Raw genomic sequence first — 14,913 nt, 5'->3', positions numbered from 1 at the left:
TTCGCAATTCTCACGTACATTTTATTCCATTTGTTATCTATAGCTTGAAACCTAAGTGTCACGAATTACGACCGCGCAGACTTTATCGATTTTTGAATACATAAACACTTCATTCGACGAGAACTGCAAAGTTAAACAGCTGCAGGGGATATTAGTTTGAAAACGTGGAAAATCCTAAAGACTTGGTTACTCTTGTTATGTTGTTGCGCTAATGATAGACACGGAATTTGTTATGTCTTTTTACGTATCAAATGCCGCTCAAAACTCTTTATATCATTTTACCGAAACCAATTTATATTCTCTAGTCGCACTGGCTATGGGTGTGAAACGAGCGTATTCTGTAAGTCAAGAACGTTGCTGTGTACATGATGTATTCACGAAACCTGTATGCTTCGTTACGTCACATCCGTTATTCTGATGGTGGTGTGCATGTTGCGTTTCACAGAAAATGATAAACATTGATTCAAGTTGCAACCAACATCGTTACGTCGCTTCCTTTTCACAGGGAAACATCCAAAGCAGCACCCTCTATAGGTGAGCGTGTTACGTAAAGTCACGTAGGATATTGCGTAGTAAATTATAAGTAAAATTACCGTATCTTCCGGTCGGGGACCTAAAGTTTCTCATTTCCACGCAGCATGTGATATTTTTGGTCAATTGCCCCTATAGTTTTACATTAAAAACCATAATTAACGCGAATATAGACATTTCTGATATTCAATTTCAGACTTTTACGTTGCGATTATTTCTCACTTGACGTCGTGAATGATTTCCAAGTGCACTGACGTTCGTAACCGCAGTCTGAGACGATTTCATTGGTTTCTCGTGCCTTCACACCCTTGTTGTCGAGACGATGCGTGTGTTTTTGCACGACGCTATGCAGTCCGATATGGAATATTTGACCAATACCACATCTAAATTAGTTTCCAAAACCAATTCCCAAGTGGCTTGTAGAAACCAACGTTCGGTATACTTCAGATTTACTTTAGCCCTATCGATGCACCAAAAGAGGAGGTGTCGTCTCACGTAGGCTATCCCACACTTGTCACACGTGCCTCACAATTCTTCAAATTGTATGAATATGACTTCATGCTCTAACATTCTGCATCTTAAGTATTCTATTTATCTTAAATACCTAACCCATAACTTAGCATGAATTTTACCTAGTATGCTCAGTGCTCACTTTGACCTTTTGCCCTGCAATATATAAGTATATATATCTACCCTATCTCGGAACAGTAGTACAATTATGGGACAAGTGTCCAGTGTGAGACAAATAGGGCAAGTGGGATATGTATGTCGACAAGCGTAGCAAAGTGGGACACGGAATTTTAATGAAACCGTCAAAAGAAGCAGTGCGAGGCATGAAAAAGCGTCGTTTCAAAAAAGATCATGAATCAGCGATTTAACCAAAATAAATCAGACAGCGTCCAAAAAAATCTCGAAACGACACAAGCTAATGATAGGTGGTACGCGATCACTGTCGCAGTAGGGCTGAGGTCTACTTAGTTTTAATGAAGCATAATCGCAAACTCTTGGTACACTATACCGAATAATCATATGAAGAGGACCTAATCGCAAAAGTAATGGGTTGCGCAAGAGGTTTCTCTAATAATAAAAAACGTCGTTTTTGTACATCGTGTGCGGAATTAACTAAACTTTCTAATCAGTTAAGAATATTAAAACATAATCAACATCTATTTTGTTCACGGCCAGCATTCAACAAACCTTCGTTGACGTGCAATTTCGCATCAAAATTGAACGCATCTTTACAAACTGTCAATTGAAAACTGATTTTCGTTGCATTGTAATTATTTAATTCAATACAGATCCGCATATTGCACAAACATGGCAACAGCTACACCGAAGCAAAACGGTACAGTTTCGTTACGTACTTGAACTTAAGTAGTCGAAAAGTAGTTTAATTTTTATCCAAATATTTTTTTTCGAATTTCTAAATATATCTATCTAACACCACTTGACTTAGTATAAAGCATGTCTATATTTTGGGATAAACATAGCTTCAATAGGTCTTCATATGCTTCATAATTTTGTGAAATCATTTTTATCAGCCTGCGAATCTTGTGGTTCCTCAGACATCAGCAAATTCAAAAATCCTTCGAAATCCGAACCAATGTTTACTTCATTGTCATCTTTATCATTGTCGGGTTTGGCAAGATCGAAAATTTTACTGAAATAACTTTCCGTGTCATCGCTTTCTTTGTCTTCCGAAATGTCAGCATCGACAATACTCACGTTGTCATTAATTTCATCTTTAATTGCCAAAGTGCCATTTTTGTTTTCGATGGAAATTACTTTCGTTTCGCCTGTCTCTGGGTCTGTTTTACTTACTAGATCAGGAATGATATGTTCAATAGCGTCAATCATATCCAAAATTATCTTGGATTCGTCCGCATCTTCGCCTTCCACCAGAACAATATCGATTTCCCCTTGAAATGGTACATCGTCAGTATTGACGTCACCGAAAATTTTTTTCAATATGCTCTCGTCGACCTATCAAATACAGTAATACTGTCAATAGTACTTGTATCATAACTTTTCCTATTTTCAGCTGAATATTAGTGGTACTTTGTGATGAATAATATTTGTGATGAAATTATGTTATGTGTTCAATATTTGTTTCATGTATCCAATCAACATGTTTATATATATATATATAAAGTAGGGCTGGGAATGGTTAACCGGTTAATCGATTATAGATGGTTAACGGTTACGATTTATTTTAACCGTTAACTGACACCTCAGGTACAAATCATCCTTATAATGTACAATGTCCTCAAAAATGATTGCGTCATCGCAAATTTATCTCCTGTGGCGTTTTCAAAAGAATATCACTAACTGTATTGGTAAGAACCTAATAAATGAGAAAACTTATTGAAGTACAAAGATTGCTGACTTTGAAAATTTGACAATGATAAACTTAGAATCAATTTTTGATCGAAATATATTGTTCACGATTTTATTGCAAAATCGTATATTCAATGTCATCCAACAGATGCGCAGTTGATGCTGTTTTTCTTTATGATATCTCAGAATAGAAGATCTCAGAATCTCACACGTCGAAAACTAAAACTTTGTCACATAAATGACATTTAATAACGGATTCGGGTTTTACTAAAATACTTCCATATGTCCGAAGCACGCTGCATAAATCTTGCAGCAGAGAGATCACGAAACTATGCCGATTCGTGCATAATTTTGAACGATATCGGGATGGGATCACCCAAAATTACTTTGTAACCATTGTGACATAACAAGCTAATATTATAAATTATTACGTCAAACGTCACGCTGCAGTTAACCGGTTAATTTTACCCGGTTAACGGTTAAAGTGTTTTCTTTAAAATTCCCAGCAGCCCTAATAGAAAGTAAATGTATAGGCATAGCGGATTAGGCAAACAACCCCGTTTAGTGATAAAATCCAACATAGAGCATACTATATACGTTAGCATACGTACCTGATTAGTGTTATTGAAATTAGTCTCATTTACACAGACATTGGGTGACCACGGAAACATTGCTTCATTGCATGCAAGACCTTCCGAACAATTACCATAGCGTTCACTGCATATTTCTCCCTCACCCTGTGAATCAAACGTTTCTTCTGTGACACATTCACCCAACACATGCATCATATCGGCGAACATAGGAGGTAGAAATGCCGAGTCTTCATCGTATCTGTAATTACAGACATAAAGTAAAATTTCTAATAACTTCAAAATAACGTTACCGTTAACAAATTAATGTTTTTGACGGCCGAAAGATCGTGTTAAAATTTTTGGGGCTGGATATCAATTGATTTAATCCCAATATATGAGAATAGATAGATACCCTGATGGGTTCCATTATCTTCGAACCCACTTACATTCGCACCCAGGACAATTGCAAATTCCCGTGGGTCCAAATGTTCATGGGTGCAAATGCACATGGGTGCAAATGCACATGGGTGCAAATGTTCATGGGGGGCGAATGCACATGGATGCAAACGTCAATGAGTGCAAACATTCGTGGGTGCAAATGTACATGGGTTCAAATATCCTCAAGTGCATTCTATATGCGGGTGCTAAAAGCTAGGGGTGCAAATGTAGATGGGTTCAAATGTGCTGTCACCACTCTGATGTAATACCGGATGACAATCCGATAAACCGTGATAACCAGGACACGGAATTTAGTATGCTTCACAGCTTTTTATTTTTCACGGGGGTGCTATGTATTTGACTGACCAACTAAAGTTCTGGATATTCAGACCCAGTGCTAGAGTAACAGCAAATAGAAGAGAATTTCACGGGGCACAAAAATTTTCTTGACTGGATTCGTCGACCTTTTTTTGAAAAAAAAAATAGAATAACATTTAATATTATTGCAAGGTTATATTTGGCCCAAGCATTTTTATATTTGTTGGTATCTGATAAACGTCTGGTCTCTTCTGGTACCTGCTGCTTGTGACTTAAGTGTAAGACTAGATATAATTTAGTTGTTAGCATCTAAGCACCGACAACAGTATTCCCATTTTGAGCAAAGCTGTGCGAACAATCTCGATTCAATAACTTTTTATATCCGAAGATACGGAATAACCATATACATAAATGCGCAACTTAATTTGTTTTGGAGGCTAATAAATATAACATAGTATGTAAAATGGAAAATTCCTGAAATGGACGAAATAATAAACGTGAACGACCGCTAAGTCTTTCTCCTGTTATAGAAAATAATATTTACCCGATGTACTTTGCATCTGACTAGAACGCGAGAGAAAATTCGAGAGAACCGGTGAACGAAATCACGTGACGGTTCAATTCAGAGTAAAAATATTTATTTGGGCGACCAAAATAAATCGTGGTATATTTCACTTATCTCATGCCCAAGCTTGCTAAAGCGTTTATTTCCGAATCAGCCTTCGTTTCACCTACTTGTCGAGATAAACAAATCGACGCGACTATACGCGACGAAACGCTCACACATAATGGCTGACAATGAAACGAGAGAATTCCTGAATGTTTACGTTTTCAATAAGCTCTTACGTCATTTCTTACGTCACCAACACAGGTTAGCACTGATGCGATATGTCGACAGCATCTTACAGTGACGATAGGAAGATGGTGCGTGTGTAGGCTTTCGTAATTTTAGTACACTGAAAATATAGAATTCGTCCAATAACTTGATAGCGGATGCGAAGTATATGGACTGACAAAATATCTTCAGCAAGCCTATCTGAGTTAGAAAACTTAAAATCTATAAACTAATTTTGGTAATTTTTGAGTCTAGGTTGAAATCGCGTTATAATCACTAATACGCTCTAGCTAGAGAGGGAAGTGCAATAATGTTGGATTCTACAACCGTGTAAGGATTGGACTCATAAGATGTTGTAGTCTCATTTACTTGCATCTTAGACCTTCTTTGCATTCTCCGTCCCAATCACCACACGCTTCTCCTATTTCTCTTGAACGAAATTCTTCCTCTGACACGCATTTCCCACTGGAAGACATGGGACCTGAGTGTTGACATAGAAGGTTATCTCCGCATTTCCCACTCCAGCTGTCGCACGTTTCTCCAGGCCCCAAGAGGCAAGAAGGGCAAGTGTCAATATCTGTAAGGTAAAAACTGCGTTTATAATCGATTTTAATTGAGTTTCTATACTGTATATTGTCAAGGGCGCAGACGTTGTATTTTCAATATATAGGAAAAGACTATCTGAATACATATTCGTCGGTTGACGTAACACATATGCGTATATAGCAAGTATGATTATTTTTAAGCCTTAGTGGATTGCAGCATCATGCAAATTCCTAAAAATACACTACGTTAAATCTTATAGGTATTTCGATTTCTGTACAAAAAAAAGACAATCAGAAAAGATAATAAATACATGTAAAACGCGTGGCTCCTCCCGTTCGACACATGAAACAAAATCTATATGCAAAAAAACGATCACCTCAAATATCGTCAGTTCGTAAAGGTAATTCGAAGTTGAACATTAAATTATTTATGTTCTATGCTAATTAAAGTAAAACTAAATACCTTCCATAGAATTTGACCCGTTAAAATGTTTTTTATGTAAGAAATAACAACAGTCATTTGACGATGCTACGATATTAGCTGTGCTACATTCACTTTGTTTAGGTCAGCCTTGTCCAACTCAAATTACATTTCGCGGGACCCACATTAAAAATATGTCATACACCATGAATTACAGTTTAATTTTAGTGGAATATGACGAATGTATAGAGTTAGCGGTTTCAAACAGTAATGAGATATGGACAGCGTAGGAGTGTAGACAATTTTTAGAAGAAAAATGATTTTCAAATTTCATGTCTTGAAGGTCGACAAAGATTTATGAAATATTAAGCAGACAGCCCTGTCGTTTATTTGCACAAAGCATACCTATTCTTCCCAAATTTTATGTAACTGTCCAATTTCGTTCTCAAGCGCCCTGTCTTGTTGTTCCAGACATACCTGAAACCTTGTTTTTGTAGCATCGAGCTTATCATATGCTCCGGTTGCGGGATTTTGGTGTAATATGGCGTCACGATAGTAAGATACAAAAGAATTATTTGTATCTGAAATACATTCAGGCTTACTTTCAAATTTTAGTGTGAACGGCTTGGTTAGGGTTCGGCGGCAAATCTTCCCGCGGGCCGCGGGTTGGACATAGCTCGTTTAGGTGGAAAGGGACAACGATGTACAGCGCTCGCAATTTCGAGAGATAACGTGAAGCGCAACGTTGATGTTTTGGAAAATCGAGAGAGACGGTGTCACGCGCATTTCGTGTTTACCTCTGACTTCGAAATATCTTTTAACCGAAGTGACGTCACGAAATACGTGACTACGCTAACGTCAGCGGCGTCGCGAAATATTTTGGTATTTATAAAGGCTGCTCGATATCAAAGCTGAGTAATTATGACTAAGGCCTCTCATAGCTCGGCATTAACGAGAATGTCTAGTCAGTGGAGAAATATTTTAGTATTATGAAATTAACTACTGCAGTTTATTGCTATAAGCATGCAGCATATTATACAGTCTAATATATATATTGAATAATAATAGAATTTATAAAGCAATCGATGCACAAAATTGTAGTAGAGAATGAATTTTTGATTAATATGTGTTGATAAAATAAAAAGTTATATTTCCACAATTAACAGCACAGTATTTATTTTTGTGAGAACTAGAGTGAGAACGTCTATTTATCGTAAGGCATCAGGGAAGTAACATGAATGTAGAGTAGACCAAGGTACAAAATTGGTGGGAGATGTCTTGTCTAATTGGGTCTAGGATCCACTTTAGGGAGGCTGTGCACAATTACTGACTGGGCGACAAATGGTTTAAAATGTTCTCCGACGTATGCATGCCTTTGTTTATTGATTATCGCTGCCTTGCCAATTAACATATTATGACGTCACAATTTTAGAATGCCTGTCCTGTAAACATGATGAACTAATAGTCAATTTGGCAACTAGTGTTTTCATTGTCAGGTTAATTCAACGAAATAAACCATCCATTATTGTTTGGTTTGTATCTTACGCCATGTAGTAGTAGCCGTTCCGAGAAATGAAGGCTAGGAATATGTAAAGTTGAATAGGTGAAACTAATATTCGGCTTACCAAGCGTCAAATGCTTAGCAGGGTCGACGATCGATACTCATAACTTCTCGAAAATACATCTATTCGGTATTTTGCTGTTTCAGATCGATGCGTGAGAACGTTACGTATATATCTACTAAGTCAGAATTTTGTCCGTCCATTTCCGGAATTTATATATATATATATGAAAATCGAGACTTTTGAAAATACAATTATGTAGTGCTTGCTTCAAAATCAAAGTGACGAAGTGGCGACAAAAAGTACGATCTACCAAAATATTGCAGAACTGCTTCAAATTATTCTTAAACATTTCCGTTCGCAGCGCTTTGTGTTGTGACTGTGTGTGTAAAAACTTTGTCAAATCATGCGTGTGGTGCACATTTGTATACGTAGTTTCAGTTATGTCATGTTCTATTTACTGATGTGAATCAAAACATAAGTTAATCCAAAATTTTTGAACGTATCCTGAAGGTAAATGCTTGCAACGATGTCTCACTTGGAATAAGACAGAGAATTCACTGATTGATTGGATTATCATTAATTGCAGTTAATTTAATGGTTTATCTGAAGCCCAGTGTGAGATTTGCTGTGTGTTGTTGTTATCGAAATAATGAGAATGCGCAGGCAGTGAGTACTTCTATAGACACCGCTGTTGTATGAAATATATACAGGACTCCTAGTAATTACTAGAAAACACATTATGTGAATTAGCTATACAACACTAGCAACTTCCAATTGTTGGATTACTGTGTTTAACAATTGAATCCAGATAGTTGTGGTTCAATCGGAACGAAAATTGTTTCGACTCTATACATCGGATTTATGTAGAAAATGCTCCCGCAGAGGTTATTGTCGTAGCTAACAAGGAAGTGCTGAGTTCGAACCTAATGTTATTATATATATTGAGGCATATTATGGCACTTGGTAATCCATGTTGTGACACAGTGCTGATTTCATTATGGTTGTGACACATTGCTGAAGCCGGTATAGTTTGCATTGGAGGGAAGTTGTGCTTGGTTGTGTTCCGTTTAATGTGTAGTATTGAAGGTTAGTGCTTAAAGTTTAGCAATTGTAGGCTATATTAGCCATATATTCATGCGTTATTATTGTACATGAGTTAATCCGAAATAACGATATTGTTGTGTCGCGTGTGGTGTTACTTCGTAGCTTATTAGTGTTGTGTCGGCAAATGACCTTCATTCCTTACAAACCCATAAGCATACATGAGAGAATAGTTAGAGCCGTGATGTTATTACATAGTTAATAACAAAACTTGTGTTATCTGTTTGACGAAGCATTTTAATAATATCATGTGTATAAGTATAATCATTGGTTAACGACAAATTTCTTTAATCCATAGCGTCTTTGCTGTAAAAATTAGGAGGTCATATGCACTAGCTTTTGTAGTGTGTTGTAAGCGGGACAAAATCCGAAATTTGAAGCGTTTTGTTTAGATTTTATGCGAGGCTCTGAACGAGTAGTCTTGGGTTCGTGGAAAGTTACTATTAGTGAAAAAAAAAAAAGATCTTCCCAGTCCAACACAATTTATTTAACCGCTGGGGTATTGGGTATGACATATGAACTAAAGATGTTTTACATGCGGATCTAGCATTGCTAGGCCCAGCCCTCGGCCACTAGAGTATTGGGCTATCATTTCCTCCTCAATGATCCATAATTCCGAATGTTTTGTCACCGATGAGTGAAAATCTCGAGTCTTAAGAAGGCACTGTACGTCGTTCTTTCAAAACACACGGCGTTTCATCGTTAAAAAATTACAGAGGTATTACCGTGTCAAATATGTCTTCATTGAGGATTCAGGCTATGTATTTGATTGCCTGTGACGTCAACCAACCCAATGGTAGACGACAACGTTGTTTAATGGCGTTTGATTTATCTGTGTGAATTGAGGTCAATATCATATATAGTGTTGGTATTCGAGATTCATTCAATATGTTGTAAACCTGTTGCTGTGGTGGAGTGTGGGACATTGATTAAGGGTGACAGTTATACTTCGCCGATATACGACCGAATATTGACATTTTGGCTGAGGTACGAAGTTTAGGCTAGTTGCTTTAGACTTGTGCGTGAGATCGCTATATTTTACTGCGTTTGTTTGATCAGTTGCCCTTCGATCAATCCCTGTAAACACTCGTTAAATAGAAGGGTATCTCCTGATTTGATCAATGTATTCATAACGTTATAGAATAAACTGGAAGGTTCTTGGCGTTTCTAGGCAGTGTCAGTCGCTCGTCTCAGTACCATGTTCATAAAATACATAACACATCAATCCATAGCAATGATATTATCCGGCCTCAATATTGTCGTGTATTCAGTATTGCATTAAAACTGTGTTCATACGTACACTTTCGCTTCGCATAGTTATGATTTCTACTGTCACAATTCCTATTTCCCACCATGAATGATTCAACATATTTTAATTCCTGGCGTATTGCAATGCGCGAATGAATACAAATAAAGAAGAAAAATTACAGATTGTCATCAGATCGCGTATACGCAAGTGATTATGGCCTCGCACCTATATTTTCATTGTATTCTGGTAATACAATAAACACCGTGGATGGTCCATTCATTTTTACAATCAAATATGAAAGTTAAAGTCTTTAATATCCGGTTGATGTAAATTTGAGAAGTTAAAAAAGAGAGAATTACAATCTTATACATGATAAAATCACCTCGAGCGCAGTATACATAATACCGTCCGTTATTCAGTGGCAGATCATGAGGCTTATAGTGACAGAATTTTGGTATATAGTTAAAAATAAATGTTCCGAGTTGACGGTAGTGTGGAAGGGATGAAAATTGTTCTACAAGTTGTTTCATGAACAGCAACCACGAAACCATGGTCTACCAACTAATGAGCTGAAGAGGAAGGAAGGTCGCATGACGTCGACCTTGGCCTACTATTTATTCAAACTGACTGAAATTATGTCGATAAGCTATTCAATAACGCTAGTAGACATGATAGTGCGTTGTGAACAAGGCCATATTCAAACATAAATATGATTGGATAGCGGTTGTTCAGGTGTTTAAATATGCTGTATATAGGGTAAGGAATTCGAAGAATTTTCTTGGGTCGTTAATCAACCCTCACGCTCTCCACGGGAACATAAAAATTGCGAACAGGAGAGGAAATTGGATAAAATTACATTCAGTTTTGTTTAACTTATCACTTAAATCTGAAGAGGCGAATGCTGGCGCAAAGCATGTAAAAGTACGAATTCTATTTTGAATTTGCGTGGATCATAACATATTGCAAAGTTCAGTTAGTGTATTTTGTGAGTAGTCCAATAGTTTCATGTAGTCTACACCGCGTGTAACCCTCTTTACATTGTGGATGTAGAATTCAATGACTAGATCTACTATTCGCTATTCATTTTTTACCGTGATATCGAGCAAAAATGTATGTAGAGTTTGTAACAGCGGAGCAGATATAGCAGCTATCGCAGAGGTCGACAGCTATTTTATTCATGCAGCGTACTGGTGGTTGTGGCATTCAATATGCGAATAGATTTATTGATGGCGAACTTTTCAAATGCATATTCAACCGTTTCAATATGTTCTATTTCTCTGCAATTGGTCGTAAATCGTACGAAATTACTATGATTTGCAATACTTACTGTTTTTAAATCAATATCACACTTGTAATAACATCTTATGTCAGTCAGTGTATGGGTTAAGTCAGCGATTTATTTTACTGGGCCAAAGAAATTACGCCACGACAATAAATCTGCAAAATATACTTTATTTCAGGCAGCTCTTTGTGGCCTCTTCAACGTTCTTAGTCAATGTGCTAAAATATATTTTAACAAGCTTGGTACGTGAAATTACTTTGATGTTTTATGGTAAGAAATCTTTAGCCCGTGTGAAGACAAAATCATTGCTGGTATATTTTACGGTTATCTGCATCCAGATGGCATTTCTTTTGTGGTGTAGACAGTGACACAAAACGTTTATCCCACGACAAACAATATTTGGATAAAGTGAGTTATTCCGCACTGAATGAGTGAAGCGTAGATTCAATCGATTGGGCTTCAGGCGAGCACATGAACATGTTGATAGAAAGCTATCTAACTTGGGCTAGGTGGGTTGACATGCGATATCGTTAGTTGTACATCGTCTGGCGTGGCATGAGTGTCGTACTTGGGATGCTCAGGTTTGCCCGTCAACTTGCAGTTAGGTGTTATGTTTCTGTATTTTTGGTCCGCTTCCTAACACAACATGTATGTGAAATTAGGGCCGTCTGAATTGGGAGTGGGAGGTGTGTCAGATTTCGGCGCCTTCGAATTGATATGGGTATAATTTTAATACCATTTTATTTGTGTACGCTTGAGCGAATGCAGCCTTCATTGCAGCAAAACGATCCTCATAGGTTGCTTATTGGCGTTACAAGCAAGTTGCGGTTTTTCTGCTAGTTGCGCGCGCATGATTGGAATTTCTTTTAAACGACATTAGTCTGCGATCACCGCTCGCCATTTTGTTTGGCAAATATTGCTTCTAACTAACGATAATCATAGTGATGGCATAGTCGAGAAGAATTTGGTACCTAGTCGCTATATGTAATATCAGTCTTTACATTCACAAACTACAGGAAAAGTATTGTTACATAGAACGGTAAAATGCTGTTTGAATTTGAAATTATTCGTACTTGTGAGAATATGGGCAGTGGACAATTATGTTCCAGTATTAGTAAAGTTGTATATGGGCTAGTCCCCGAACTCGTATTAGAACTAAAATCAGAAAAATTGGAATAAAATTATGGCCCAACCTGGTACACATACTACGTTCCGGTGTACGTCATCTTGGTTCGCATACTACAGGAGTACCAGAAAATCAACAAGAGAAAGAGCTCGTCTTCAAACCAATTACCCACTTGCTATTTCATTGTACAACATTTTCGGACATCGATACGTATTTTTAATGCTAAAATGGAGCTATGGACGAGTGAGTATTGTACATATTGATATTTCACATACCGTGATGAGGGTCACGTACGCGAAACCTTTTTCAGTTCCGACCATAGTTGAGACCCATGTCCGGCCGGTGCGCTGACGCATCTAATTCAAAATTTAAATACTAATCGCCATTGGTACGTGAATTTGATCACATGGGTCCCACATCCCAGTATGCAAGTAAATCATTAAATTTTAATGCGATATTTTTAGCCGAATGAGTTGATCCACATACAGGATGGCATCTAGGGCCAAAATGAGCAGTTTTCGTTTTCATTATTCTTGTGCCTATACCAAATAATCTTTTCGGTTGATATTGCTGATTTGGTGTAGGAATGAGATTGAGAATGAAAATCATCGCTTATTCTAAAACTAGTAATTATGTAGTGAAGGCTATATAAGCACCAGCGAGTGAGACAGAGACTTGAAGTGTATAAACATAAGTGTAGATCTAACATCATGAAAGTAATTATTTTGGTAAAAAAGTTAATTTAGTAAAAGGTAAATGTGTCATACTATTTCTAGGCATTCCTCAAATCCTTTGTAATGTATATATATAGTTTATCTACAAAATATGAGTTTGAATATGCTATTATATGAATGCATGTGATAGGAGAAAGCCGACGAGACATAAAATGCATGAATTATTCATTTCAGTTATCGGCTGAAAATATGCATTGACGATTAAATCTTTTAAAGCGTTTATGCAGCTGCATTCTTAACAATTTAGTCAGGCGCATATTCAATCGCTGGATTATAGTCCAAAGTTTTTCAGGCGTCCAAGAATGGCAGTGTAGTCGTAATAAAAAGTTTATGTAGTAAACAACAAAGTGCACGTCATCGCTTGTCCAAAGATTTTGAATATAGAGATATGTTACCAAAGATTAATTACCTTATACCAGTTGTCCACATCCCTTTTTCCAGCGACTCAATTTTTTGTAACAATAAATTTGGTAAAGTCTCGCGCCCCAAGTACATGTCCAAAACTGAACGGCATGTAGTACTTTTAAGTTTTAATGGTCGCAAACTTGAAGACTAATTGAAAAAATCATTTTTACATAACATTTATTCCCCCAGAAATTACCTTAAAGTGAGAAGTCGGCGCTTGTTTGCAATCAGCAAGTTTTCGAAGTAGTGGTGTAGCTTTACTTAGCAAAGTGAATATTGAGCAACACTTCAATACCAAATATAACATAAACAATGAAATTTACTAGAAAAAAAAATTAGTAACTTTTAGGTTTTTGTTGAAAAAACATGCGACGCAGAAAATTTCGCAGGCGACCGACCCATAAGATGTGAACACTGCCGTATACCACAAATTATTAAAACTAACAGTCATGTCATAAATGTGCTTTCCAACCTCATAACAATAAATGTATTTTGAGTTTATTCGTCAAGCACCAAGCGGCCAAGCGCACCAATTTCTCCACCTGTATGTGATTATCTTTAGGACGATAAATCGAAATTTATTTATCAAACAACTGAATATATAACAATTTCGAGGAAAACAATGCTCATAATTTTGGGCATCTTCGAGCTGAAATCTAAATCTTTCTAGAAATTTGATGATGTTTCCAGAAAATCCAAATAAACTAAAACCAAATGAACTTGTATATTTAACAGCTTTTAGAATTTTTCATGTAGCTGCAAATATACACTACGTCATTATAATTGTTGATACCGCGCAAAAAAATCAGTGACGTCTTGATGTTGATGCGTATGCTTACGTGACAATGTTCACGTGAAACTGAGCAATAAATATTCCACAATATTAGGAAATGCAGCTATGCTTACAGCATCTTAATGTGTATTGGGACTTATAACATATAATATATTATAACACTATATATTATAACACTTGGTACGTACCTCCAGGATCCACCCCGTATTGACATTCTTTTGTGCAGGGACAGTCATAGGTCCATGATGAGCTGGTCTTATCGTAACGAAGGTGTTTTTCAGGTGTTGTATCGTCACACGGTGACAACCAGTCGTTAAAAGCCGAGTACAGCATCGTGCAGAAGTCAGGCAAAGAAGGCGATAAGCCACCCAAAACACAAGCACTATTTACTTGGGTTGTAGTTATAGCCATTAGAAGGGCCCTAATGGCCAAGTGGCATATTTTCATTATTTTTGCTTCAACCCGAATACCAGCTTTAGAATTAAACTCTTTTTTTTATTATCTAGCAAGAAAGGTGTGCAAAAATTATTAACGTATTTAGATAGACGCCGAAACGATCAATCCGATGAATAAATTTGTTTTTTTTCCTTGCTGCTAAATTCCATCGGTATATGTATATTTATATATGTGAACTTGACTCATTGTTACGAAACAATGTCCT

General features: G+C 36.9%; 1 protein-coding gene across 1 annotated transcript; it reads right to left on the bottom strand.

Moving 5' to 3' along the window:
• Nucleotides 1-1,794: 1,794 nt before the first annotated feature.
• On the bottom strand, nucleotides 1,795-14,777 carry LOC120329368 (uncharacterized). The gene is made up of 4 exons (XM_039395976.2): nucleotides 14,441-14,777; nucleotides 5,401-5,608; nucleotides 3,480-3,699; nucleotides 1,795-2,514 (listed from the first exon to the last, which is right to left on the bottom strand). Exons 1-4 carry the CDS (start codon nucleotides 14,697-14,699, stop codon nucleotides 2,044-2,046), a joined length of 1,158 nt encoding a protein of 385 aa, XP_039251910.2. The 5' UTR covers nucleotides 14,700-14,777; the 3' UTR covers nucleotides 1,795-2,043.
• Nucleotides 14,778-14,913: the final 136 nt, after the last annotated feature.

The sequence above is a fragment of the Styela clava genome, chromosome 12, assembly GCF_964204865.1.
Source record: "Styela clava chromosome 12, kaStyClav1.hap1.2, whole genome shotgun sequence".
NCBI lineage: Eukaryota > Metazoa > Chordata > Ascidiacea > Stolidobranchia > Styelidae > Styela > Styela clava.
The sequence above is the reverse complement of the archived record's forward strand: the minus strand, read 5'-3'. Positions and strand labels throughout refer to the sequence as shown.

Coding starts and splice junctions, on each gene's coding strand:
- LOC120329368 (XM_039395976.2), bottom strand. CDS start 14,699: ATGAAAATATGCCACTTGGCCATTAGGGCCCTTCTAATGGCTATAACT. Junction 5,609..14,440: donor ATACGGGGTGGATCCTGGAG/GTACGTACCAAG, acceptor TTTACCTTACAG/ATATTGACACTTGCCCTTCT. Junction 2,515..3,479: donor ATTTCAATAACACTAATCAG/GTACGTATGCTA, acceptor TGTATTTGATAG/GTCGACGAGAGCATATTGAA.